The sequence below is a fragment of the Lepidothrix coronata genome, unplaced genomic scaffold (assembly GCF_001604755.1).
Source record: "Lepidothrix coronata isolate B3197 unplaced genomic scaffold, Lepidothrix_coronata-1.0 Scaffold25, whole genome shotgun sequence".
Lineage (NCBI taxonomy): Eukaryota > Metazoa > Chordata > Aves > Passeriformes > Pipridae > Lepidothrix > Lepidothrix coronata.
In genome coordinates this window covers 2,082,348-2,105,854 of record NW_016690205.1, presented here as the reverse complement: position 1 = coordinate 2,105,854, position 23,507 = coordinate 2,082,348, and the positions used below count along the sequence as shown (strand labels likewise).

General features: G+C 36.4%; 1 protein-coding gene across 2 annotated transcripts in view; it reads right to left on the bottom strand.

The window, feature by feature from the left end:
• Positions 1-23,507, bottom strand: part of WDR11 (WD repeat domain 11) — a 39,746-nt gene that overhangs the window by 5,144 nt on the left and 11,095 nt on the right. Inside the window, exons 7-25 of one of the 2 annotated variants that reach the window (XM_017809305.1) lie at positions 23,391-23,505; positions 22,290-22,485; positions 21,152-21,255; positions 19,993-20,172; positions 18,220-18,304; positions 13,459-13,565; positions 11,540-11,615; positions 10,024-10,132; positions 9,591-9,715; positions 9,040-9,187; positions 8,106-8,212; positions 7,545-7,659; positions 5,663-5,834; positions 4,085-4,193; positions 3,269-3,331; positions 2,298-2,363; positions 1,426-1,597; positions 1,068-1,163; positions 553-718 (exon numbers count right to left, since the gene is read on the bottom strand). In XM_017809305.1, the coding sequence (XP_017664794.1) occupies positions 553-718; positions 1,068-1,163; positions 1,426-1,597; positions 2,298-2,363; positions 3,269-3,331; positions 4,085-4,193; positions 5,663-5,834; positions 7,545-7,659; positions 8,106-8,212; positions 9,040-9,187; positions 9,591-9,715; positions 10,024-10,132; positions 11,540-11,615; positions 13,459-13,565; positions 18,220-18,304; positions 19,993-20,172; positions 21,152-21,255; positions 22,290-22,485; positions 23,391-23,505 (2,311 nt within the window). The remainder of the gene's footprint in view (positions 1-552; positions 719-1,067; positions 1,164-1,425; positions 1,598-2,297; positions 2,364-3,268; positions 3,332-4,084; positions 4,194-5,662; positions 5,835-7,544; positions 7,660-8,105; positions 8,213-9,039; positions 9,188-9,590; positions 9,716-10,023; positions 10,133-11,539; positions 11,616-13,458; positions 13,566-18,219; positions 18,305-19,992; positions 20,173-21,151; positions 21,256-22,289; positions 22,486-23,390; positions 23,506-23,507) is intronic. The other variant, XM_017809307.1, reaches the window with a different exon arrangement.

The window sequence follows — 23,507 nt, the reverse complement described above, 5'->3', positions numbered from 1 at the left end:
TGAAATGTATTTACTTAATTTACAGTGTTGTCTACAATGTATTGACAGTGAAGTGTTACTTGTCTACTGAGTGGAAAGTATTTTTCCAGACAAGTACAGACATTTGTACTTTCTCTGCATGTCTTTGAGCATTTCAGTCAATTGTTATATGGTGAACAGCTCTTGTTTTGAAACAAGGTCTGAACTAAAAAGGAAATCAAGTCCATATTTAATCCTTGTAACAGGACACCAAATTTTAATCAATGCTTTAACTGGAAAAGTGGAAAATACATACCTTGATGAGCTCAGCCTCTTTTCTGCAAACAACTGCCACAAGATTTACCCCAGAAGTAACTTTTCCAATGAAAATGAATCAAAACCAGTTGAACTTTATAACTGGGTTACTGATTATTTTTGGGTTAACTTGTGTTAACTCAAAAAGGTAGCACAAGCTGTAACATATGCAGCATATAGATCTACTACAACAGGACTCTCTGCTCTCCTGTTTCTATTGGCAACCTTAATAATGATCAGAATTACTAGTTTATAAGCAAATAGAAAGTGATATTTTACCTGCAAGCTTTCCATTGGCTATCATGTTGGTTGCTACCAGTTTAATGGTGCTTTGAGAGGGACCTGATGAGGTGACAGTTGTGACCAAACAAGCTTTGAGTGAATCACAGTAATAATGTGCATTCTCTGAACTGGTTTCTAACAGCAGTTGCACTGCTCTGTCAGTCTGGCAAGAGAAAAAATAGAACTTTGACCACAACATATTCACTTCTGTTTAAAAGTCTTTCTACTTTTACCCTTTTTAAGACATTGGAGCAAATGAAAGTTATTCTAAACCAGGCTATAAAAATATCTACTGGTGTAGCAATAATTAAGATTCTATTTCAATAAAGCATCCATAGTAAGGGTAGCACTTAAAACCCATTAGGAATATAATGTAAATTAATATTTGGAATTAATTTTTATTTATAGCCATTTATTTCCTTGTTTACTTTTGTAGAGTTATAAAAGGAAGAGGAACATTTAAACAGATAGGGGAAGAAGAAGAATAAAAAATTCAAATATTACCCACAAACCTGGCCCAAGAGGAGAAGTTGATCAGCACATTTCCTGGTATGATCATACGTTGATCTCTTCACTTCCTGGAGATTTACTCTTTCCAGCTGGAATTTCTGGATGAAGGAGGAAAAATATTTTAAATGTAAGTCTACTGTAAGAAATAAAAAAAGCATTTAGAAGATATGTAAGTATTTTGAGAGTTTTTGGAACACCTCCTGTTTTTAAGTAACAGGGAATGACCTAATCCAGAGTGGTATGTCACTAAAAACCTGAAATATGTCCAGGAAATGCTCTAGGATAAGAGGGTTACAACACTGAGTGTTTATTGTGCTGATGACATTCTTAATAAATTTGTTTTTGAACTCTTTGAAATACCTGGAAGTAGGAATTTTCACACAGTATGTCATAGCAGATATCCAAAGGATTAACCAGCTGTTCCTGAGGGACTGCTGTGTCTCTTGGTTTCTCAGGTTTTTCCTGGCACAGGCTGTGCAAATAGTGGGCAGCAATAGTCCAGAAATGCAGCTCAGATTCATCCCCATACAGCCTGAGAAGATACAAATCAGGATGTCAAATAGGTTTGTGTTTTTTCATATGTCCCATAAAAATACGACACATTTAATTTTTTACAAAACCAATGCATTCTTGTGGAGATCACAAGTACTTTGCATTAATGGGATAAACTACAAGAGAAGAATAAGGAAAGTTAGAATAGCAATTAAACTCAGGGAATGTTCAGCAAGGAAATATGTGGAAATGGATATTTATTATTATTTTATACCTAATCACCAGTATCCTCTTTCAACCACAAGCTACTAAGTTCGAAAAACATCTTTGAATACAGACAGACTAAAATTAGTTCAGTTTAGGCAGAAGAACCACAGGGAACAAACACATTTGAAATAAAAACCAGGCCTTCCCCTGTTTGCATATAATCTATTGTGAAAGTTCTGACTGACATTTTTGGGCCTTCCACAACTAAATGTAACACAGTTGGCAGAACTGCATTTCTAAAAGTACCAAGACTGAGGGAAGTTCTCTGTAGCCATTAAGCAAATAAAACTATGTTTCAGAAAGGTAAAATCTCCATTCTTGGTCCTAAAAACACTCTAATCCATGGGTGACAAAGCAGTTTAGGAGTTGAAGAAGAATTGGTTGAGTATCTAAAATTTAGCTCATTCATATGCATTAAGAGCATCAAGATTTTACCAGGAAACATTTGGTAAAATTATCTGAATCTCTACTACCTGGCAACCAGGAGACATCTTTGCAAGAGAGTGAAATCTGGATCAAGCAGAAGTTTCTTTATGTCACTGCAAAAGAGAAGGCCACAAATAATCAATAAAATGCTGTGCAAGTTTTTTTGGCTGGTTGGTTTCCAACACAAACAGGTTATATCACCTACAAACTGAAAAAAATCAAACCTCAATTTCCCTTCTGAATTAAAATCTATGAAAACAGTTATATATAATTTGAGGTACAACTGATGTCAAGGAGCAAAGTCCAGTGAGTCCATGAGGAACTCCTTGTCCTTGCAGTAAAGGGAAACACCACAAGGATGTATAAAAAGCTATAAATTAGTCTGCAGTAATTCTACCAATTCCAGTATTAATTCAATTACTAATAATTCATAAAGGATACATATGCATGAATTTAGGTTTCCTACATATGCTTCAGACTGGGTAGAAATATGCTGTTACCTTTTCTCTCCTACTAAAGGAAGCTTTAACTACAATTTTCATGGTTTAAATGGAATGTCAAAATCTGTTTGCAGCAAAATCTGCTGTGCAAGCAGAGCAATGTGCATGAATATTATTCTGAAATATATCTTCAATAAAGGATTTTTAGAATTGTTTGTCTTTTCTTCCTCAGAGAAGAATTAAATATCCTAACAAACCTTGAAGCATTTAAGTAGCAGTGCCTGGACCAACATCAAAGAACCACACAATCCCTGGGAAGTACTGCTTAAAAAATTCCAAATGCTCACTGGGTCAGCTCCAAATATATATTGACACTAATCAGCATCTTTAAAGCACCAATTTTAAGAGTTATATAAAAATTAACTTTGTTTAAAATAAAAGCTGTCATGACTCAAGCTCATCTTTAGAGAGGCAAAAAGCATTCTTTCTTCTTAAAGCTGTGAATTGCCACAAACTTCAGGTTTTTTGCCTTTTCAGAATTCTGGACATTGCTCAAGTAATAATAGGAAAATTCTTACTTGGACAATGAATTCAACTGCTCTTGAAGAAGGTTTTTAATATTTTCATTCTCTGGATAATCTCTGGATTAAAAAACAAAGTAAAAAAAAGAAAAAGGTTTCTTATATTACCAAAATGACAGAATTATCTGAAATGGAAGTAGTAAAAAAAACACAAGAACATATAAGGAAACAATCTTTCACATTTTTATGGTAAGCCACTCATGAAAGATTCTTTGGTTCCTAGTTCCAAAACAGTAATGTAAGATTGGTTTTGCTTTCTCTCAATCTCAGTGCCAGTGCCAATCTTTCTTTTCCCATTTTTCTTTTATTCATTAACCTTAAAATTAATGAAAATGACAATGCCTGGAGCACCATTCTGTGCCCACAAGCAGTACCCAAACACAATACAGGATACAAAATGTGCTCCTGTGAAGATGTACAGACAGGCCTGTCAGATTATCAGAGTATCAATTCCAGTTACACTTCAGGAACAACTCTGACCACTACATTAACTTCTAGAGAACAAAGAGAACACACAGGTATTAAAATAACCTGTAAATGACCTAAAAATATTGCCAGTACCTTAAAGCAGAGAGCAGTTTTCTATAGCTACTGAGGCAGTTTCCAAGTGCTACTGAAAGCCAAAATAAATAAAATAATTGACCTTAAAGCCTTTTCTATTTATTACTTCTAGTAATAAATATTGAATTTATTATCTTTCTGACTGTCCTGAAGATTGAGAAAACATACTTCTGACAGAAAACATTATTTGCACAGAAAGACCAACAAAATATGTAGGATTTAAAAAATAATAAGACATATATTTCTTCTTACACATCCATTATATCCAGAGAATATTTCTCATCCCATGGCTGATGTAACAGGAATGCTTTTAAAGCTAATGAAGCCCTGGGAACAAGCAGATAGGGACACCAGGCAGGTTCTGAAACAAAAGGAAAAGATTCATTTTGGAGTGGTTAATGTGCAATAACACTGTGTTCAGGAAACAGAAAATGTCCCACCTTGTTTGCCAGCAGGAGAAAATCATAAATAACAGTCTTTTCATACAGCCAGCCCAGGTTACTGGATACAAAAGCTTATCTCTACACTCAGGCAAAAACATTTCATAGGAGGGACAGGGTTATCAACCGTCCTCTAATGAGAATTTCAGGACATTCCATATTGGATTTAGCCACAGACTCCTGGAATACATTACAGTGGCATGAAGTAGAGCTGTATACAATGATTATTGCTACTACAAGGGCATGCTGGAAAACAAGGAAAGCTGTACCCAAATGCATGGTTAGTTTTGCTTTGCCCCTCTGGTTTCTAAGGATGTTGGGAAGTTTAACACCCATCTGTCTTAGCAGAGAAATAAGATGAAAATTATAGGATTAACTGCTGTCACACAAATTTAAAAGTCAGTAACTCTGTATTCAGTACAAGGTTTGGGTAAGGAGTTTGACTGAGGAGTAAAACAAGCACCAACCAGCTACATTATTAAATATTCAGAAATTCCCTGCACTTTGTATGCACTGAATGGTGTAGGAATCCAGTAAATGTGATTCTGTAATTAAAAGATCACCAGAGTGTAGAGGCAGGACAGCTAAATCACAGGCAACCTTACAGCTGGCACATCCTAACTGAAGTGTGCTTGGTTTTACAACATTAATCTTTACAACTTAATATTACAGAACATTGATTTGATAGCAAAAATAGCTGTGATAAATTACATGTTCTCTCAAGCATTCCACACCACAGCTTCCCACATCACATTTTTCCAAATATGTCTCAGTTAGAATCTACATTAAGGGAATCTAGTGTTTTAAGGAAATTCTATGAGTAAAGGTAGGATTGACTCAAAAGATGACAACAAAAGCAGTTATTTGGAACATTAGTAATAAAAAAAAAAAAGGAGCTTAGTTAACTAGTTAAATATTTAATTTCCCTTCTTAAACATACGGCAAAAAAGTAAAAGAGCAATGTGAGTGTTGTTTGAAAGTTTGGTCTGAAATTACTCCATCTACAAACTGCCTTTGATACCTGAAAAAAATTCAGAAAAGACATTTTCACACATTACAAATGTTTCAGAATCATGTCATGAATGTCAGTGATGTAGGTACTGATACCTAAGTGATGTACCAATGTTTTTTAAGTCACCTTTCCAGATTTTCTGCACAAAAAGCTCTTATTATTCATTCTAATTCAGATAGTCAAAAGTATGGATGTTTTTTTAAACAACTCACATGACCTAAGCCTAAAACATTTATCTGTATCTTCGAAAACCACTAGAGAGGGATCAAAATCTCTACATGTGATAATTTTTTGTTCTAACAGAAATGCTGAACATTTTTATTACAAATTACCAGTGCATTTTACCTACCAGCTGACAACAAAATGAAATCACCATACCTATGAGGTCCTGTTCATCCATCCTGAAGCAGGAGGGTTTCATGGACAAGTCCAGGACTCGGATACATCCATCATCTGATGCCAGGACCACCTTGTCAGACGTGCACCAGTCCACATCCAGGATCCGGAAATTCACGTTCCTTCCGCTCCTTAAACTGCTCACCATTTGTACCTGGGGAAGTTATTTGTCATTTTTAGTAGGCTCTCCATCACCCAGTCTAAGGCTGTGTCACACACCCACGAGGCACAGCTCAAAATTCACATTAAAAGGTGAAGTTAGTTGTAAATCATTTTAATAACGGTCCTTTCTGGAGAGCAGGGAATTTAGAAACCTTGCAGTAGGTCACGTGGTTGCCCTGAAACAATACTTTTCCCAATTTAGAGGTGAGACAAAAGATCCTTTTGAGCACAAGCTGTACAGCTGCCTTTTTGTTACCTTTTCTGACCTAAAATTTCCATGGTGAACTGGTGGGAATCTACATTCCCTCTTTAATTCCAGCCCCCTGATCCAGCACATGTGCATCGAGGCCAGAGTGAGGTTCTCATTAATTAACTCACGCTCTTCATTAACATACACCTTTTTGCTAAATGCTGAACCTGTCTAGAAATACATTTAGACATAGTATTAACAGAACTTTATGGGAATGGGATGGTTCATTGTCCACAAACAAAAGAGAGAAAACAGAAATTACATTGTGCTTTTAACTGGTCAGTAGTTGGACATTTTATAACCCTTCTGTAGCATCACAGGACATGACAATTGTTAATGTAAGGAAACAGTAGCAAGAATTCCACTGCAATCAACATTCTGCTGTTTCCTTTCACTTGTTGTAGAGCAAAGCAAGGAGTTAGAGAGGTGTAAGGTACAAAAGCTCTAGGACACCATTATTTTCATGAGTGAGAGAATTCGGACTGGTTGTAGGCAAAAGCTGAAGTCCTAAGGAGATGATTATATAGATGATCCTATAATAGGACTGAGATCATAAAATAGTACTACAGATTTCTGAAAGGTTTTCAGTTGAAATCAGTTGAAAACATGATTTTAGTTTAAAATGCTTTCATGTAGGAAACTCCTCTGGCCTAGAAAAAAAAGAGGGAGGAGTATCTTATGGCAACAAAACTATTCAAATGTGCTTCAAGGAGAGACTCATGGGATAATATTCTACTCTGCTTAGGTAATTCACAGCAGTTGTTCATATCTGCTGTCCAACTCTTATCACCAACAGATTTCTACATTGCACTAAATAAGTACCTGAGTTTGCAGCTGGTGCTCATCACATAGCAAGAAATAAAAAAAATAAAATTCCTGTTTCCCATCCTCATACCCTGAACTTAGTCCAGGGGGCTCACTTAAAACACTACAATTATCTTTCCTTCCCCATGGTACTATCATCCCCTGAAAGACCTATGAAGCAAACCCCAAAAGATTTGTGAACATAACTACAGAATTTCAGAGTAAGGTGAGAAGCTAGACAATGTTAATGAACAAAATGTCTGGTTTTCTGGTATTCCCTAACAAATTAAATCTATTCTTGCCTATGCACAGAATTTAAGAGACCTGTAGCAAAAGTAATCACTTGTCCACAGATTAAACTCTAAAAGTGGGGACTCCCTATTAAATTTTCAAGGTCTGCCTCAAACCCATTCCAAGAGGGTGACAAAGAGGAACTCAGACACATTGTCAGCTTTATGAGTGAAAGGTACTTTTCATTGATGGCAGCTTAAAAATGCTTTATAGGAAGCAAAAGTCTTCTGAGAAAAGCTGTAGGACTTCATCATACAACTGTCAGCAAGAAATCATGACTCTGTAAAACTTAATCCCTGATTTTCAGAAGTAAGAGGTGTGCTTTGGTAAGTGCAAATCAAACCCCCAGGCACCCACCTCTTTGGAATCCCAAATTTCTGCCCCGTCGTTGTACATGGCAAGAAGTTTCTGATTTCCTTTCCCTGGGGCAAATCGGATTTTCTTCACCCAACTCCTGTGTGTGGGGATCCCCCTGAGAAAAGGGAAGTGCAATATTAGTATTAATCACTCTCCACCTAAAACTGGGGGCAATTAAATCCCTCTGCAGATCCTGATATTGCACAGACTGAGGAGGAGAACAATCTCTCTACCTGTATGTGCACACACAAATAGCTACACAGATTATTAAAACTTAGATGATTAAATGCTTGAAATAAATACTACAATACTTAATGTAAAAAAAAATATATCTAGCTGGTTTTAAAACTTTCATTAAATGTTACTTCTTCTGAAAACATGAGAGCTGAAATGTAGAGAACTGTAACACAGTAGGCATTTTCTGAATTTTTATTTCAAAATGCTTGAAATTTTCCCCTCAAGCACCTCCTGCAGTGAAGAACAAAAATGATGAAGGATGAAAGAAGCCCAAATTCTAACACTCATTACATCATGTTTGACAGACTTGATTTGCATTCATACCTGGATACTCTGGCTTTCAAATCCCAGAAGTTTAAGTTTCCATCAACATCTCCAAGAACCAGTATATCCCCTTTCCAAGCAATACATGTAATGCTACCCATACTTCCCTGAAAATATTTAAGAAGCAGAACAAAATCTTGTGGTTAATAGAGACAGACATATGAATAAACACTTCAACATTGGTTTCAGCATTTAAAAAAAAATATATGACACAAAAAGTCCAAATTCTACTCAGTTAAAACAGAAACAGTTCTATCAAATATAAACATTTATCACGTCAGTCATATTTGCTTCAAAATACTTCAAAAGATATTTCCTTGTAAAAAATTTTGGGATTATAGCAACAGAAATCACTTCTCTGTCTCTTGTTGCAAGGAAGCACCAACATGGCAGACCTCATTCATCAAAATAGTAGCATAGATTAAAGAAGGAAATAAAAATAAAAGAACACCTATTTCTAAGCATCAAAGCATTCAAGAAAAATTTAAAAGAGAAAGAATTCTTCAGAGTAACTCGGAAAAAAACAAATTTAAAACTCACAGTTTTAAGTCCTCCTTATGACACAAGACAAAATCCATTAACAGAACAGAATCATGTTTCAATAAGTGTCTCTGTTATTCAACATTTTTACAAGTTTTACTAAAATTCTTAAAAATATGTCAAGTAATTTATTCAGAAAGCAAGTCAGGACCTGTGAAGATCTCAACTTGTAAAAAAAAAAAATCATTTATTTCAATAATATTTTCAACAAAAAAATGATAGGATTGTGAAAACAGAATTGTTACAGTTTTGAAGTTGGAATTTGTATTTCAGATTTCAAATTACTGCATTAGTGATCACTTGCTGCTACAAGGCATATCCTTGATTTTTTTTTCAAGCACTCATAGCTAAGAAAAAAATTAAAGCATCAATGATACAGAAAATTTGGACTCACATCAGGAGGAATTCTTGCACTGTCCTTTACTGAGTTCCCTTCTACTGTGAGGTGATAAACCTGCCCATCAGCACCTGTAAACACAAAGTGCTCTCTGGCAGAAATGTTCTGGCTCAGCTCCGATTTACTTTCAGCTTCCTGTAACAAGCTTTAAAAGGAACACAATGAGACATAATTATTTCTTTCTCGAGATGAGAATTGCAAGGCAAATTCTATTTAGTGCAGACAGGCAGCACAAAAAAATCCCATATATCCCTTAAAGCAAATTATCTAGAAGCAAGAGTGAAAATGTCTGGGGTCAAATAACAGTTTTACTTCAAGAACCAGGTAACCAAGGGGCTACAGACACACCTGAGAGCAACTTCAAAGCACATCAAAGTCCCACATATAAAATCTGAAGGGAGGACCATAAAGTTGTTTTGCCTGTTACATACTCAAGATTCAGTTCAAACATATTCTGTTCCCTGGCCCAGGGAACAGAAACAGTTTTTCTCAGGGTGGAAAAACAAGCAGTGCTGTAGAAGAGCATCAGATCAGAGAGAGACAGAGACCTGATGACAGAGGATTCCACGCTGGTCACTTCGGTGTCTGATGCCACCGTCTGTCGGGCCATGGCCTCCCGGGCTGCCAGCTGCTTCTTCCTCAGGCTTTTTAGGTTATGGGAAGGTGACCATTCCTGTGACAAATTGTCCAGGAAAACAGAAAAGACAAATGTTTATTCCCTGAACTTACTGCGGATTTATAACAATTTGTTTTCTATGATCCCTCCCTCCACCACCCGAGGGACAGACCAGGTTTCTCACCAGTGCCTCCCTTTTGCCTCTTTATGATGAGAGATGAAAATGGTGACAGATGAAATGGTAAAGCACTTTATATATATATATGATACAGATACAGTAACATTTTGCTACAAAATCGTTCAAAGATTTTTATACTATCTCAACTTACCACATTTGATAAGCAGTAACAGAATTTATTCCTTACCAGAGCAGTTGCTGTGGGGAAGTTTTTAGACATCTCTCGGAGCAGAGTGCAGGTTCTGACATCCCAGATCTCCAGTGGTTTGTCTTTAAATACCACAGCCAGATACTGCCTAGAACAAATGAGAATTTACTACAGCAAAAGTAATCATTCCATTTTAGTTTGAGCACTTTACTGCACATATACTGTTCATATCAGCACTCTGGAAACCCTCAAAAACCAAGAGCAAGCAGAGCAAACTAAGTCAGCTCAAATCCCCCTCTGAAGCTTGTGATTCCCTTGAGCTACCGAAGAGCAAAAGAAGGTCTGAAAAAGAGTCCTCCTCAAAGCTAATACACAAATTTCTGTCAGGTGGTTCTGCTCAGTTACTGTGAAGGAGACCAGGGAAGCAGTTCAGAGAAAGCAGCAGCACCTCTGACTTGGCCATGAGGCCTCTTCCTAATCCAGGAATAAATGAACATTAAACCACCTTCCACTTGTCAGTTATGTCTTCAGACTGTTCATCTGTGGAGTTACACAAGTATAATACCTTTAATCTACCACTTTTCACATTTAACTTGAAAATAGAGAGGCTGTGCAGAATATGTACTTTCTGCCACTGCAATTACCTCTATTCAAATGAATTATCTCTATTCTTTCTTGTTCTCACTCAGCACTCTCTGCTCTCTTCATCTAAGCCCATGACTGCTCTTAATTTTTAATGTGTTAATAAGACCACTACATGCTTGAACTCTTCCAAATTCTCTGAAATGTACACATACTTCTGAAAATATTCCTATGCAAGCTAGAGGACATTAATTTTTTTCCTCCACCCTAAAGAAAAAAAAAACTTCTAAGATTTAGAAACAACACCTCATTAAATTCAACACCACTTTAATTTCATTTAGACAGGAAAGGGAAGTAATCTCCCAGAGTACTACTATTATTATTTTTGATACTATGAAGACCAGGGTCTCCTGTTACAGGCCTGAGCTAAAAATAATGAGGACTTGATAGTAAACAATTTGGTCACTTATCAGCTGACTTTTCAAACAACTATATCTCACATCTGGTCTTCCAGTAAACAATTATTATAAAGGTGTGAAATAATTAGAAAAACTAATAAACCTGAAAAATCATCCAATTTTTAATACCAAACTTCATAGTTTTAAGTTAGGCTTAAGTTACAGAAAAGAAAATTAACTCATAACAAAATCAAAGTCGACAAAAAGTGTTCAGCACTTTTATTCTCCCTAATATTATCAAAATGCCTGTTTAGTCAACACAATTTTTATAAGAAATAAAATATTACAGACTGATCTTGCAATGGGATTGGATCCTGAAGTTACAGAGTCAACCACAGAAACACTCACGGCTTTTGCATTTGGAATTAATATTGTGAAGTATTTTTCTCTTGATGCTGCTGTACATTTTTCTATTCACCCTGAAGTGTTCTTTTTTCCTAGAATCTCTATGGTGTCATGAGGATCCTCATGGAGCAGAATAAAAAATATAAACCTCCCAGGGCTGCTGCACTCACTTCAAATGAGACACCTTTATCATTTCGATGGCCGGCTCGTCATTGCCTCGCTCCCCACGAAAGGCAACGCTCCTGCCTGGAACACAAACACAGCAGAGGGAAAAGAGAAACAGTTACCAAACTAAATATAAACATGGAAATAGTTCATCAACAATTCTGTTTGCAAACAGAAATAGTTTATAAACCAAGCCAGAACACCCCCAAGTAACCTGACATCTCTTACATTGCTCTTGTCATTGTCGACGTTTTCCTTCTCTTTCTTTCCAGCTAAAAGAACAAACCCTAAGAATTTATAATCTTATCCCCATAAGAATTTATAATCTTACTCCCAAAAAAATCTTCACCCACTTGCACAAAGTGTTGCAGAATTACAGATGTTACACATATCATTAAAAGGAATAATGACCTACAAACACAGGGGTACCACAGCATCCCCTCTGCAGGTTTCATTCTCCTCAGCTTTCAAGGAAAATTCAAGCTTTTCAATTTTAGCTACTCTTGTGGCTGCCTGTACTTAGCTACTCTGTAGCTAAGTTATTTATACTGATTAAAATGAATAAATCTATATACTAATTATAATGAATAAATCTAGTTATCAAGAATGCTAGTTAGAGCTCTCATGTCAGAGGCCAGGCTACAGAAAACCTTCCAGCTCCTTCTCATTAGTGATGAAGCACTTGAGGAATTTTCCTTCATTTTTTTGGTTCAGAAATGTAAATGTGAATTTTGTCTTAGTGGTTGTAAAGTAAACACAAATCAGCACAGTTTTCTTAGCCCTAAAATAGAAAGCTGGGCACAAAAGTGATGGAAGAAGCAACAAGCAAACGGTTAAATTGCTATGCCTTCCTTGAAAGCTTTAAAGAGGAAATGTAACATTTTTAAGCAAACCACATGCTAAGGTCTCACTTCTGCTTATAAATGTTCAATACTGATTTACAAGCTGAGTGCCCAGGCAAAATCCCATTTTACATGAGATTAATATCACAATGTGTGTATCTTTTTGGTTTGGGTTTTAAACAGATGAACAAAAGACATTATATGGAAAAAAAATTAAAATAATGTCATGTTACAAGAATAAACTCTTTGTGCAGCATCCTGGAAATATAACAATTGAGTTTTTTCCATCAGCTTAAAAAACCCCATTAAAAAAAAAATTGCTTTATTCTACATAAAGTAATTCAGAATTAGCCATGTATTACAAGATTCAGGCTCTTCAATTAGAAATTAAGTGGCTCCAGGTTTTCACATTCAAAAATAATTTAAAATTATTGAAGTGCTTCCTATTTTGGGCTAATTTCCCCAGTTACACCTCCTAGTATTGTGCAAATACTGAGTTCAATCACAAATATGTTTGTCATCTATTATGAGGCCAGAATAGTTGAAAAACACACACAACCTGTTCATTTTGCTATCAACAGTATCTTTTAAAAAGTTATTTATTTTTAACCTTACCAGTTCCTTCTGAAAGTATCAGATTTTATCACTGAAATACTTATTTTACACACATTCACACAGTCAAATTCTGGCCATGGGCCTGATCTACCTGGAAAAATTATCTGTTGCTATCAGAAAGCACAATAAATGGTTCAACACTATTTCAGGTGCACGTGAAGCAGTGGGTGCACACTGTGACACCACACATTTGGAAATACATGCATTTTGTGAACAAAATCCACCACTAATACTGGTGCTCTGTGACTCCTCCTAAACCCCCTGCTGACACTTATTCATATTTTTTTTTTAATCAGTCCAAGGCACAGATGTTTCTGCAAACGTGCTGGCTCAGGTCTGTCTGTGGAGCACCAGACAAAACACATCACGTGGCTTCACAAGGACACAAGAGCAAAACCAGTTAAAACTCTTCTTTACTGTTTCATTTTTTCATGACAACAGGAGCAATAAAAAAAGGAAACACTCACCTGTTGGGAGGTCCACCAGCTGCAGCTCATTCCTGACCAGGCCCAGATTGTTGGGTGTTGATGTGGCAAAGGAAATGAAGCCAGTCAAGCTTATCCACTCAATGCCCCTGGGATCAGAAGGGAGTACATGGAGCACGTCAGCCAAAATATTTCAATGGCCAGAAAATAACCTGAAGTACAATTAATCTTTTTTTTTCGTGCATATTCTTCAAAGCAAACAGCACAGAAGTGATTTTCTGCACTTTGTGGAAACATTATATTTAAGTATAAAAATAAGGTATGAGTTTTACAAGTAGGATGGAAATATAAAGTTACTGAATTAAATTAAAGAGCAGCTTTCTTTTCAGACCACACTAGTTCTTCTTTGGTTAAAGCAAAAATTTCAGCTAAAAGCACTGTCAACTTTTGCAGAAATCCCTCACACAGAGTCAGCCCTAGAGGGGACTAAAAGCACTGCTCTGATTAAGTCAGTGGTTACTATCGAACAACTCAAATTGGCCAACATACAGTGAAATATTTATATGGATAGCAGGGCAGGAGGACTTCATTCCTTCAGTCCACAGAGAGGAGAGACAAAGATGATAAAAAATAGAAAGGCCCTGAAGAGATTTTAAAGGCTATCATTAAAAAAAAACCAAAAACCTGGTGATTTTTTTTTATTCTTTTTGCTCATTCCAAGTCAGCTCCCAACCAAATTACCTCGGAGTGCTGCAAGGATGTGAAGTTACACTGCACACAGATGGATTCTAAGAAAATTCTTGGAATCCACAATATCTTAGAATAATAGCCCAAAGAGGACAGAAAGTGGCACTAGGTGGTACTGTTCCAAAAGGAGATCATCCTCCATCCCCATTTCACTCACACACCTTGTGCCTGCAAAAACTGCTGAGTGCTTTATCATTTTGACATTGTATTGACATAAATCAAGGAACTAATCTAAAAGGAAATTGAGACTGTTCTTAACACATACATATGCCCAACTTAATTTTAACATGGATAAAAGGATTTAGGTTTTCCTCAAATCCTTCAAACACAGATCATTTAAGAAATGTTTCCAGGACAACCAAGTCTTCTGTTACTTCAATTGTAAAATCATGGTGTGCTTTGCAAGAATATATGTGAAATATGAGGGAGATAAATACCAGTATTTATGATTTAATGCCAGTAAATCCAATTCACATTGTATTAAGTAGAAGTTCCCCAAATGTAGTGTAGAGGGGTGAAAACAAAAAGCACTCCCATAATATTTTGCACATATAATTTATGGCCGTATTTATTATTTTAGTCCAAGCTTTAAAAATACGCGAAGCTTTATCCCTAAGCCCTCAAGAAAAATTAAAAATTTAAGACCCAGCCTTTTTCCCAGCAGGACCTATGAAAGTTCAACCAATAATTTCAATCCAAATGAGAAGCACTCGATGATTAATTGAAACATTACAGGAATGACTGAACAGGAATCTACAACTGTGGTAACGTGTGACATTGCAAGTCTCCAAAGGGTCGTAAATACAGGGAGCTTTCTGAAATGGAAGAAATGGGAATTCTGACACCTTTCCATTTTTTATCTGCTGCTCCACTATGTTTTTTGGAAAAAGCCCAGCAACTCATAATGCCTTGTTACTGCTGGTAGTTATTCACCCTTCTCCTTCAAAGACCTGAGGCATTTTCTATAGTTTTCATCAGCTCGGGTTTAACGGGGCAAGTCCTTTTTCTCTGCTGCTGCCTGGCCATCTGTCAATACTAATAAAAACCTACAGAAACCCCAGACACTCATCAGCAAGAGGAAACCTTAGCTTGGCTAACTGCTTGCACCTGAAACAATATCATCTTTGTCACTGTCAGACAGGCAAAGTGAGAATGTGAAGACAGTGGTTTAAACTCTAATGAAGGACACCAGTAATGCCTTCCCCATTGAAACAGCTCCATTTCCTCAAAAAAGACATCTTTGCCCTCCAGAATTAAGGGTTACATACAGCTGTCAACTGTTGCTCAGACTGAATCCACTCTTTAAAATTATAAAATTCAGGGATTCTGTACATTCAGCTTGTCTCAGTTACTTCAGAAGTGAGACTCAGTTGTTCTGATTAATGTTTCCAATGCAAACAAATTACAGAGGGTACTGAAGGGGATAAAAACACAAATTACTTTTCTAGCTGGGAATGGATTGCTGTGACTTTATGACATGGCAGCTGCTACTTAAATCTAAGGATTATAAGAAAAAGAGCAAGATAAAATTGGAAATAAAACCATACGTGGGACCAAAGTGACAGTAGATATTTTTCATTCTAATTTCTCTATTCAAGGAAAGTTTTTTTAAGGAGGTGTAGAATGTTTGCAAAGCAGTTTCCCAAAGGGCACTCAGTTTAAATTCAAATGTTAAAACAACTTCCATTCAACTGCTAAAACTTGGATGTAATGCCATAATTCCCACGTTTTGCCTGCAGGCCATAAACATCCCTGTTACAATCAGCGAGATTTGAAATTTAAAAATAAAAGCTGTTGCAGCCTTGAACTTGCTGAGCTTCAGTGCAAAAGAATGGGCAGCACTGCTCCAGTCACAGCAATCTCTCTATCAGGACAAGGAAAAGCAGCATTGAGAGGTGCAAATGTGCCACTGGACCAGAAGAACATTGGAGGCATTTTATTTCCATGTCCCAAGTATATTCTCTGCATTGAAGATGGATTATCATCTCCTGTTTTGCCACAATAGCTTAGACTGGTCCATGGAGAACAGGGATCAGACTTTGGTATTTCATGGTTCTTCTAATTCCCTTCAATAATAAGAATTATTGGAATTCTCTCTAGTATTTACTTACATAGCTCTAAACAAACAGTGAAACAGCCAAGCAATAATCATGGATAAAATAAATATTCAAGGTTACTCCTAACTATGAACTACCTTTAAAGGACAGAAAGACAATTCTTCCTCCTCCTAATCACAACATAGAATTTCAAAGTTTAAATAAAAACAAAAAGATCAGCCTGTGAATACCTATGTAGCTTCTACAAAAGAACACTTTAATCTTAAAAAAATTCTAATTGCTAACACCCAAACAACTCATTACTTTACCACACTTGGTTTGTAAAGGACAATTGCCTTATTTTTATTACATTCTCAAACTACAGAGCACTGAAAACTCTGCTGGCCTGGAGTTACAATTCCAGAGTATTCTCAATTACATACTAAAATAATGATGTTCCCTGAAGGTATATTTTCAGATACAGAGGCATTATCCAATCTATCTGCATTTTACAGGTAAAGTAAGAATTCCCACTGGAAGAAAAACTGTTGCACTCCATGAAAATTAATTAAAATCAGAAAGAATCCCTGTGCCTCAGACTACATTACTTGAAGCATTCCCTTAAACTTGTAAAAATTGTGTGGAAAGTCATTCAGACTATTAAGGCTGGGACTGAGGAAATTAGAACAAATATTCAGAAGACTTACCCAGATACCAGCTAATGGTTAAACAGAATTCACAAACATTTTATTTTACTTCTAAAAATACCACTTGTTGAAGACAGTTGCTAAAAAGACAATGTTAGTCCTGAAGTTTCTCAAAAACTGCAAACTTCTGACAAATTGAAAGGCCCAAACTAACAATACTTCTAATAATACACAAAGCTTTTTTTTCAGAAGTGTATTTATTTCCTCCTCTCTATCTTAATTTTTTCAATCTGTGAAATGTCAGTAGCAGTTTTTATTTTGAATTCTATAATCACTTTAAAAAAGAAAGGACGGTCCTCTTGTGCTGCAGAACAGAAAATAAAATGAAAATATTTTCATAAGTAGTTGATGGGATGAAACCATAAAGATTCAAATTGTTCAGAACCGAAAGGGGAATTCTTTTCTTACAGTGCCAGCTAATCACACTACAAACATAAATTAACTTACCTAATTTTTGTGGCAGATTCCAAGCAGGTTTCCTTAACGAACTCTCAGAACTACCTATTCTCAGTTACCTCTATTTTTCTTACCTTTTGGAGAGTACACAGTAAAATGCAGCCCTTAACCAGATAAAGACTTCATGACACAATTCTAAGATAAATTTTTACTAATATCAGTACTAGAAATATTTCATTTTTCATGCTTAATTCTGTCTGGAAATATGTATCCTGTTGGGGAAATATGTATCCAGCAAGCACCATTTTTGATATCTTTGCCATTAGTTATCCAGAAACTTCTGCCATGGTGTGCACAACGTGTACACAAACACACAGTACAACAGCCTTAAACTTATTCTGTTCCTTCTTAGGATGGATAAATACTGATTCCTCTATTCAGTCTTTAAAATCTTTCAACAACACAATTATTTTGACTTCAGCCAGGACTAGATCTGTCTCAACAGCTATGTCAGCCCCAGGGGGACAAAACAAATAAACCCTGAGACACAAATCAGAATTATTTCAAAGGACACAATCCATGAGTCCTGACTGCTCAATAAAAAAGACACTGAAAAAAGGTTTCTTGTCCTTAAAGACTTCTTTGTACTCCAGTGACTAAAGAGGCTGGAAGGAGCTGATATGCATCCTAGATCAGCAGCATGCATTTGTTTCAATGTCATTTTTATTCCAATTTTGTCAGTGTTTTGCAGCTTATACACAGCAAAGACACTGTTGGGGTAAAGACTTGACAGGAGATTTCCTTGAGTGTCATGAACAGCAAGGCAGGACACCCACACTGCTGCTGGAACACCAGTCAGAGGGTTTAGGACTTGTTTGCTAGAAGGATTGTAGTAGGAATTAAAATGAAAATCTTACTTGACTTCACAGGAATGGATGCTTAACTCCTTGTGTAAGACTCCACTTGTAAGGTGAAACACCAGGACAGAGCCATTACTTGTACCTATAAAAAGTGATTAAAAAAATAAAGACATACATTTTATTCTTCTCTTCTATACTTCAGTGAAAATGCAGGGTTTACAGCTATTTTTCTTTCTCTTTTTTAAAAAATTCCTGTAACTATTACAATTTTAGAAAAGGCACTTTGATTTCTAGCACTAAAATCCCAAATATTAAAGCCATCCAGTGATATCCACTTGGATCAAGACTTTTCTTGAACCTATTTATAGAGTCTGTTCATTCTTTTTGCATTTTCACAACATACCCACCCAGCTGCAGAGGAAAGGAGTGTTTCTGTTTGGTTTGATTCCTGGAGATGAGTAAATGCCTCAGGGAATTTTATTAATTGTTATCCACCAATAATGCCAGGGGAGAATCATGGGCAGATTTTATTGAATCATTACAGCAATTCTGCTTTCTCATTCCTGAAATAATGACCTCTTCCAAATTAGAAATCAATAACTTGGTAGCTATTAGCTTCAACTACATCAAAAACCTTCAGAAACACTGAAAGTTATAATTTTCTATGAGGCACTTAATTATACTCAGATCACTTCACAAAATACAACAATGGATACCTAAAGACTAATTCAGGTACCTTAAGTCAGGAAAGACCTTGCTATAAATGCACTTTATACCTACCTGTTTCCTAATCTTTGTATTTCACTTGTTTTAAGAATTACAGCTTATAAAAATCCAATTTTAGCAGCATCACATCATGTCATGAGAGCCTGTCTATGTTTTAGAGCACAATTCTAGGTGGTATTTTAGCTCAGTAAATACCAGTATTATGAGAACTGCACACACACAAACATGTATTGTTGTGGTGTTTTCGTTACTGGAGTGACATCCTCTTTGCAAGCTCCTGCCCAACATTCATCTTTGTAATAATTCCCCCACCCCATCCAGGAATCTAGGAAGGCTCTACAGCACAGGCAACATCAGGAATAACAAGACTCTCCCAAGTCTGACTTATGACAGACACAGATTTGGACTGATATTTAGATATTCTGAGTGTATGTTGGAAGAACCCAAATCCCAAGGTCTAATTCTACAGTGCCCTACAATCTTTACATTCCAGCATCTCTGTGTCTGCTCTTCCAGCCTGCTGACAGCAGAGGCAGCAGCCTGCATGGATGCACTGTGAGATCCCTGATGTGGTCTGAAAGAGCACACTAGAAAAATCAGATTTAAACAGGGACAACTCAGAGTTAATAAATCAGGTGCTCTCTGGCAACTATTCTCATACCCAGATGAGTTTAACTACATTTGGAATAAGATAGAATAATATGCTTCAAGTGTATTTTTAGATATTCAAATCAGAGCAAAAATAAAGTCTCTGTAAAGTTTATTTATTTATTGCAGGAATGCGGGACTGCAGAAATCCGTATTTCCTGATGTTTAGAACAAAGTGAGAGCAGCATATAAAATGCTGAGTGTATCAACAGACCAGCAGCATAGTAAACGAAAGGATAAATACAAACTTGCTACTGTATTGCAATTTTTCAGGTAGCATTGCTGAAACTCAAGGCAGGCAAGAAGAATCCAAGGACTATGACAGCTGAAAAAGGGTCGATATCTTTAATTACTTACAAAGGATCAAAAGACAGATTTTCCTCTTCTGTATTAGCAACTATATTTGCATTTAATATCTACTCTTCAGAGCAATGAATAAGCTATTGAAGGACTTACCAACAGCCAGGATTGGCTCATACTGTTTGATGTTCTTTGTTGTAAGGGGGGGGCACATGCGGATGGCAAAGGGAGGCAGAGGGAGCCCTGAAAGGAGGCCAGTCAGTAGGAACTTCAGGTGCACTTCTTGCAGAAATGAGCTCCTCAACTGCTCTTCTCCAGCACCTGCACCTTGCCCTGCTTAAAAATTAAAGCTCTTGTTAGGATTGTTTTAATCAGAGATGTTATGGAAAGTTATCAGACACAGAAATTTATATCATTAAAAAATGTGAGAAAAGAAAGCAAGTGCAATAATTCCAGTCTTCTTCCAGAATTCAAGCCCAGACAGTAAAGTGCAATCTACCTCCCAAAATATAGTGAATTGTCTCGGGCACAGCAATAAAGACAGGCCCAAAAAAGATGTAATTCCAGGGCTGTGCACCTTCTGCAGTCAGCTGAACAAGTCCAAATGTTGTAAGGAACAAAACCAACGTTAGCTGGGATGTCAATGACTACAGGAAATGCAGGTACAAGAAAAATTCATGGAATCACAGGATGGTTTGGGTTGGAAGGGACTTCAAAGCTCATCTCATTCCAGCTCCCTGCCATGGACAGAGACACCTTCCACTAGACCAGCTTGCTCAGAGGCTTTTCCAGGCTGGACTTAAAAAATCATGCCCTAAATGGCATCTTTAAACACATGAGATAAAGTGAAAATGTGTTAAGGTACCTACACCAGCTCATCCAGACACCTCTCAGCAAATGCAATTCCAAAGCTGCACTTTTGTATCTCTGAGCAGCACGAGTCGCTTTTCCAGCAGAAATTAGTTTTAAAACATAAACCTAAGCATCCTAATGGGAAATTTCTCAATATTGAAGTAGATTTCAAATAGCTGGGATGTGTCACATAAATTGGCTTCATCCATTTGAGATTAATATCAAAAAAATGAAAGTGTTTTGGCCAAATTCCAACTTAAAACACTTTTTCTTTTCCTCAGAGAAAATGAACTTGAAGCATTGGTCCTCAAATGGATTCATTTGATAATTTCTTTAGCAAACAGCTTTAATTTCAGAGTTACTATTTAAATTGCACAGAAAACAATTCTAACAAATGCAGTTCTCAAGCTAAAATGCACAACCATTTAAAAAACCCTGTAATATTAATGAAAGCAATTCTTACCAATCATGTTGTCTAATGAGAGGTCTGGAAGTTTATTTTGGAATGGTGCTACAGGAATTCCACAGAAGGAGACTGGGGAATACAAAGGTGATGCACTTGAGCTGCTGTAAAAGGAATGAAAACAAAATGTTTTTCTTTAAAATCTCACTGCAAAATACTTTGTGTTCACATTTTCATGATGACCATCAAATCCAGCAGGATCAAGAGCTAATGAAGGAAGACTCCTTCAAAATCCATTAAAGACTGTGCCAATTACAAATATGCTTTATATCCACAGTCCTCAAGGCTCAGTGGCTCTCATAATGTTATTACATTTTTTGGGAGTTATATAATTATGACAAAGATCAATGTTTTGGAAATTACTCTTAAGGACACAAGAAGTAAAACCCAGGAACATATGGATTCTAAACACCTTTCCTGGATATGCAGCACAAGGAATCCAACCAGCAGTATTTTTGAGAACACCAAGAATAGAAATATTAAATCACTGATGAGCAACAAAAGGGTCTAAGTTGAAAATCTGGTACTACTGACATTTGAAAGTGCACTAAGAAATCTATTTATTTTACGGCAGTAAGTTATTTATTTTATTTATTTATTTTATTTATTTATGTTATTCAACAGTACTTTCAAGGGTTATTGCAGCAGAACGACCTTAACACATTGAATGTTCAAAGAACTGCATTCCTTCACACAGTATTTGTAGAGACTGCTCAAAATCTGAAATTCTAAAGGCTTTGTACACAAAAACATTGTTTATACCACCATATTCCAGTCACCTGCTGGGCAGCTTCATATTGTTCAGTGTCAAATTCACACAAAGAAAGCAGAAAACCCTTCCCCTCCTGGAAATGTAGTTTTTTAAAGACCCAGGTGATGTCCCCCTAAAATAATGTGAACATTCATTCTATCTTTTGTTTTCTTACTCCAACCACTTAGGACAGAATTATCTCTTAAAGAAAAAGAGGAAATACAGCTCCTTCACTTCCCCAAGGAAAGGGAACCAATCTTTTTGGATGACACATTTTGTTCCTCTTCCTTCCATTCCCACGTGTCACAAAACCAAAAAAAACCACTGAAGGACATCACAGTAAATGTAACAGATTGAAACCATGGTAGGAAAAATAAATCCCGTTACCTGTTCCGAATATTTCTGCCAGAAACACTGGATTTTAATTCCCAGATCATCACCCTGCCATCACTGACTATGAGAGCTGCAGAGTTCTCATTCACTGGGCAGCACACCATGCTGAAGGGTCGCACTGTTTTGGTCACCCTGATGGCATCACACTGACTTCTTAGATCATAAATCAGCTCCTGAACTGGCTCTGGATCTGTAACATCAATGGTCCCACAGAGGACAAATAATCAGAGTGAAAAACACGTGATGGGATCAATCACCAGAGGCTCTCTGATTGAAATCCATGTTTGGGAAAAGCAGTCAAAAACTACTGATCTTGCTGTACGCAACACAGCTCTGGAAAGTTCTCCAAAACGTAACTTTGTCTTTAAAATATCTTATTCCAAAGGAATCTTGCAAAACCTAAAAAATAACTTTCGTATCTGGGCACAAAGTGCATCTGCTCTCCACAATCCAAAATTCCAGGTTTACTGGCAGACCTGGAGGCCAGTATTGTAGCTCACTAGAAATTAGCAAACTGCCCAAATCAAAACAACCACAAAAAAATCACTTATTTACATTTACAGAACTATGTTTTCCCTTTTTTCCAATCTGCTCCATTACATTTAAAAGACCATTCTTAGTAACAATTCATAAAAGAGACAGAAGTTTAATAATTTAGATATTAATCTAAAACCCATATCTTAGTTCTAAAATCAGTTCTTCCAATTGACCAAATGACTTCCAAAACCTTGTGTTTGTCTGAAAAATATATCCATTCTTAAAGATAAAAAGAACACACTACTCATCTTTTATGTATAACATTCTTGTATCTGTGACTGCTAAGCCAGTTTATAATGAAAGTATTATTTAGTGCTAAAAGGATTTTCAGGATATTAATATAATCTATTTTGCACTTAACATCAGAGAAGTCAAAAACCACTTTGGGAAAAAGCAGCACAAATTTAAATTTAAATTCAATGCACAGGGAGAAAAACACTAGAAGGGCTGTAATTCACCATATGAGGCATGATGGTTAATACTGGTGTTAAATTATTAATTAAAAGGCATCAAAGGACATTAAAAGGCATTTCAGGACGTTTTTGACACAAAACTTACCTGGCTCTTCGCTTGGAGTTCCAGTTATGCTGCAGTTGGATCTGCGAACCCTCAGAGTTATACAACCATTTTCATGGAGGCAAAACAACCCATCCCTCTGGAAACAAGGAATTACCT